We start from the raw sequence: 5261 nt of genomic DNA, 5'->3' as shown, positions 1-5261 counted from the left end.
TTTTAATGATTGATTTTTTTTCTGAGACACATAATAAATCGATCGATATTTTAATCTGTTCTGAGCTACGCAAAAAATGTTTAATTTCTATAAATTTAACTTTGATAGTTTTATGTTGGGCCTCAAAGCTACAGACAAATAAATGAGCATTAAAAATAAAATTTAGATACTACTTTTTAAAATTAAATAAATGTTGCTTATATTTGTATACTAATATTATATTAATTATAATATAATTTGACCTGAAAACATGCTCGGAAATGCAAGCAAATTGGCTTCTGGCACTTGCCGGCCGCTGCTGCGGCACGTCATGCTGCTTTTTCATATACCAACCTAACCTAACCTATTAAATCGAGGACGCAACCAAGCTACCAGTATTTATTATGAGATAATATCAAAAGATATAGTGGTCGTATATGTCATCAATCGTTAAAAGAAAAGACCAATAATAAAAAAGAGGATCAAATATTATTTTTGAATACCAAATATTAATTTAGTATGATTAAACATAATAATAGTGTTACCATGAATGCAGGTCTTTATAATTTATCCATAGATCAACTAATATCAGACGGAACAATTAATATGTTATGTATATCAAACTTAATTTGTTTAAATAACAATTGTTTATTTAAAAAAGTGCACATATATCACAACACACAATAGATCAATTATATCTTTGAGGATCACATAATATTATCCCTTTTATCAATTCCTATGCGTAGCAATCGCGAAAACCTAAAAATTCGATAGCTACACTTTTATGGGAAGTGTAAATGTACTAAATCGATCAATAATACGTAGAATTAATAGTTTATAGTCGATGTAGCAAATCGCAGCAGTCGAGTCGCTATAAATCTTCCTTGTACATATATTTTATACATATAGTATTTTAACAGTTTACTCTGAGATTAAAATTCTAAATTTAAATGTACTTGTTTTTGGCGCCTTTTTCTTTGTTATTGCTATTCTTGTTTCTGTTTTCATTGTAGCTGTATATTGTTGTTTAAATAAACGTGAGTAGATTTCCTTTGGTCTTGCTCAATCCTCAATAGCAACCGAACACCACACAGTCCGCTACAATCGAAGTAGACTAAAATCTAGTCGAAAATACGGAATTACCGCGGTGCCTCTCCAATTGACTTAATTTGTAGTAACAACGTCTGCTTTAATAGTAAACAAAATAGGATAGGTTAGGTTTCTTTGAAAAAACAAATATGCCCAATACCTACATTATTTTTGGAAAAATAGTTTCGTTTCCTAAGATAAAGTTAATCGCATAAATTAAACGAACTTACAAAACTCATCGCAATTTCTAACAACTTTTTATGTTGGTGCCATATGTCATGAAAAGTTTTCATCGTTCCTGAAAATATTGGCAAACTATATTCAAGATACTTAAAAATTATTCACGTCATTTAAAAGTGATAGCCACAGATAGAAGCTACACATTTGACCTAAGTTTAACTACCTAAGTGCATTAACTATATTTTCAATTCAGTCAAATTTCTGAGACTTTTGTTTTAAAGGCTGACAATATACTTTCAACTCTAAATGATGGAGCAATAACTAAATATCAATATAATTTTACAAGTTACGTACCCTTAATGTACACTGTAAAAATTAGTACTCGTTTTCTCAGTACAAGAAATTAATTTACTAAAATTCCGCAAAATAGCGAGTGCAGGACAAAATTCAACAAGTCAGCTGTTAATTTAAAAAATAATCCAGTAACGAGTTTTAACGAACACTACTTTATTAACGAGGAAGACCTGCATTTGGTTTTTGTTTTTAATTTAGAATAGAATAGACAATTTGTACTTACCACTTTGAAAATAGTCCATAATTTTGTCTTCTATAGGAAGATACTTCGATCCTACGTTATTAATTATAATTAAAAATGTAATTGAAATACAATTCATTACAACTTTTTTTGCTTCGAAACCCTGCTACGGTGGTGTACAAATTATTTATAGACAAGGATATTGAAATTTTATCTAGGAATTCGTGAATTGCAATAAACTTTGACCTTCAATTATTGATTAAGAAAGTCAATCACATATTTCGATTGTTTAAATGATTATGTTTTGTACTCTACCTTTACCTTTTGGTCAACATGCTCCACCATACAACACCCAAATTGGTATTAACGATAATGGACGAAATAAAAAATATAGACCTTAGAACTAAGTCCAAACTCGTGGTACCACGTTTTCGTTTAACTAAGGTAAACGATTCTTTTATGGGGAACTGTATACGTTTTTACAATAGATTCCGGAGCATATATTAAGATGACCATTTCCTAAATTTAAAACTTACTTATTAAAAGTATTTTAATTGAAAAGTCATATTACAAAATTGTAGACTACGTGTTAGATAAAGTATGGAAAGGCAACGTGAGTCTAGATTCCACACAAATATAATTCAAAATGTATTCTATAGCGTTTCAGTTTATTTGAAAAGAGCAATCCCTAGAGTTTCTTGCTCATTCTTCTCAGGGAGGTCAACTTGGTGAACGAGCAGTAGTTTAAAAAATGACGTTTTCAATTTTAAAAATTTTACTTATGGAATAAATGATTATTTGACTTTGACCTTGACTAATATATAAAAGTTCATTAAAATACTATTGTGCACTCTTAGGTGCATTTAAAATATGATTTTGTAATGATTTAATCACAAACCAGATTAACATTTTTTTATAAAATTCATAACTAAGGCGTAACAAGATACAGTCAGAATTGTAACATTTTACTGTGATTTATTTCTTATTTTAATAAGAAATATTATATTTTAATATGTATATATATACATATATACATACATACTAAAATTGACGTTAAGATTGGTAGACAATCTTTTTGAAGGATTGTTATGAATTGCGGTATTATAATATCGTATCGTATCGCCTTTACGGCTTACATGGGTGCACAGATCTAACATTCAAAAGTATTTTGAGATACGATACTTTGAAAGGAATGTTTACGTTCACCAAGTACTAACTGAATGCATTATTATTATTAGAAATGTTTCAGGATATCTAAGGCGAAAGTGGCTTGATATTTGGAATATTTGCGTGTGTATAAAATATTATTAGTGTTGTTATAACTTCTTCTTAGGATCTTTTTCAGTGGTTTTCACCATCATTTCATACACATTGCAATTCTCATTATTATAGCTTCGATTCCTATGTTGTTAATATTATCATTATTTTCAGTTTGGAGTTTTTTTCAAGGTTTTATATTCAGTTTTTTTAATATTTGTGTTCGTTTGTGTTTGGTTTTATGACTTGATCTTTTCGTTGGGTAATATATTACTTTTTCTGTTGTTATTGCTATAATTGTTCTGCAAGTTAAGATTTTCGTAACCCATGTTATTAACGCTACCGCCACCGCTGATGTCACTTTCACCTATATACATATCATCCCTTTTATTTGAATTGCTATAATTTACGTTTCCTTCTGAGAAAATGTTATTTACATCGTAATTTCTATTTCCGGTTGAATAAATGCCAGTGCCACCACTTGGTTTATAATTATTTACATTGTCATCTGTATAGATTCCTGGGCCATTGTTTTCATTCCCGTCGTTGAAGCTGGTACCGCCATCTTCCGCGTTTTGATTATCTACGTTTCCGTCTATAAATGTGTCACCCCCATTGCCTATGCCATCGAGGCCTCTTTCATTGTCTATGCTACCGCCACCAACGTCACCGCTTTGGTCACGATCACCAAGAACATTTCTTTCTTGGATAGAGTCACCACCGTCACTGGGATTATTATCACTTGATTCAACAGGGAAATAAACAGCGTAACGGTGTTGCCTGCGATGGGCACGGAGACGATTCTTGTTTTTCTTCCTGAGAATTTTCTTTATCTTTTTACAATTGTGTTTATTCTTCTTGCATGCAAGACGTTCCGACGAGTCATAATCGTCTTCATAATGTACATCGTCGTCATGTCCTTTATCTATATTGTGTTCAGGAACGCCTGCTCTAACTGCTCCTTCTTCTTGTTCAGTAGTCGCCGCGTACGAATCAGAACTGTCTACCTTAGCAATCGCTTGATCTAACACCCGGTACAAATAATCAACTATTGCACGAGGAATTTCATCAACGGCATATCCTACTATCAGACGATACAATGGGTTTTCCGGTCCAGCTACCGCGTAGTATTCCAAGCTCCTAAAAAATGAAATTACATAAATATGCATATCTATGTCTAGTCTACATTTACAACAGTTACCTACGGTTTAGATGTAGTAGCACCTAGATTACTTAAAAATTCTTAATTTTATAATAAAGACCTAATCAGATTGGGTACCTTGTGCACAAAGTAACAAATAGTTTACCTCCAACCAACGAATTCTAGATAGTAATTTGACTTTGCTCGAAGCTTCGACTGACTTCTACGATTCCCGTCTTCATATTCATCTTCGCCTTCTTCTCCCCCTTCCTCCCTTACCCTCCCTCCATCCTCCTCCCCTTCCTTTCCTTCTCCCTTTCCTTCCCCTTCTTCCACACCTGCACCATCCATGTAAATTTTAATGGATACAGCAACATCTAAGAATTCAATGGTGACCTCTTGCATTTCTTTGTGAGTCGAATTTTCTATATATTTTTTGCCACGCACCTGTAAATTTAGCACAAAATGTAATCACAGATATAATTTATAAAACCATCAAAGAAAAAGTATACCACCACGCCATATTACAATAAGATGAAAAAAATATTGCTTTTGTTAAGCAGATATTATTCACTCAATTAAAAGTTCTCGCTCAGTATCACCAAAAATTATACTTACTTATAAAATAATTATTAAATTATACATAAAAAACTTACTTGTAACTCTTGGAACCTGATCTCGTCAACAATTTTTATAGAGGGGGATCTATAAGGGCCTCCCACTTGGGCACAGTATGCCGTCTCCAACCCGTTGAGGGTCATGCTATTGAGGATGATTGAGCTTGATGAAGGATAATCCACACCAGTCTACAATAATAAGTTATAAGCGGATAAAATAAAAAACTTTCTATTTTTTTATGGTGAATAAATTGGCAAGCATTCAGACGCCACCGTCTGTAGACGCAGTCTCAATTGCCTTGCCGACAGTGAGACGTCTCTTGTTTGATTGCGCTGACTCTCTCTATCCTTTAAAAGACAAGTAGAAAAATAGGTTATAGTGGTATAGGTTAGTGCTACTGACTCCGAAATTAGAAATATTTAGAGAAAGCCCTCTCTAGGTATTTTATTATAAATTAATATA

General features: G+C 32.3%; 1 protein-coding gene across 1 annotated transcript; it reads right to left on the bottom strand.

The window, feature by feature from the left end:
• Positions 1 to 2504: 2504 nt before the first annotated feature.
• LOC113235832 (uncharacterized protein DDB_G0290685-like) lies at positions 2505 to 4986 on the bottom strand. The gene is made up of 3 exons (XM_026471749.1): positions 4838 to 4986; positions 4348 to 4628; positions 2505 to 4180 (listed from the first exon to the last, which is right to left on the bottom strand). The coding sequence occupies exons 1-3, from the start codon at positions 4940 to 4942 to the stop codon at positions 3280 to 3282; spliced, it is 1287 nt and encodes a 428-aa protein (XP_026327534.1). The 5' UTR covers positions 4943 to 4986; the 3' UTR covers positions 2505 to 3279.
• Between the last annotated feature and the right edge of the window lie 275 nt (positions 4987 to 5261).

The sequence above is a fragment of the Hyposmocoma kahamanoa genome, unplaced genomic scaffold (assembly GCF_003589595.1).
Source record: "Hyposmocoma kahamanoa isolate Upper Pololo Valley unplaced genomic scaffold, ASM358959v1 88, whole genome shotgun sequence".
Taxonomy (NCBI): Eukaryota; Metazoa; Arthropoda; class Insecta; order Lepidoptera; family Cosmopterigidae; genus Hyposmocoma; species Hyposmocoma kahamanoa.
This window is presented reverse-complemented; position numbering and strand designations above follow the sequence as displayed.

Excerpts from the sequence above, each read along its gene's own strand:
- LOC113235832 (XM_026471749.1), bottom strand. The coding sequence starts at position 4,942 with ATGACCCTCAACGGGTTGGAGACGGCATACTGTGCCCAAGTGGGAGGC. Across the intron at positions 4,629-4,837 it reads TCAGGTTCCAAGAGTTACAA|GTGCGTGGCAAAAAATATAT; the intron begins GTAAGTTTTTTA and ends CTAAATTTACAG. Across the intron at positions 4,181-4,347 it reads CTAGAATTCGTTGGTTGGAG|GAGCTTGGAATACTACGCGG; the intron begins GTAAACTATTTG and ends TTCATTTTTTAG.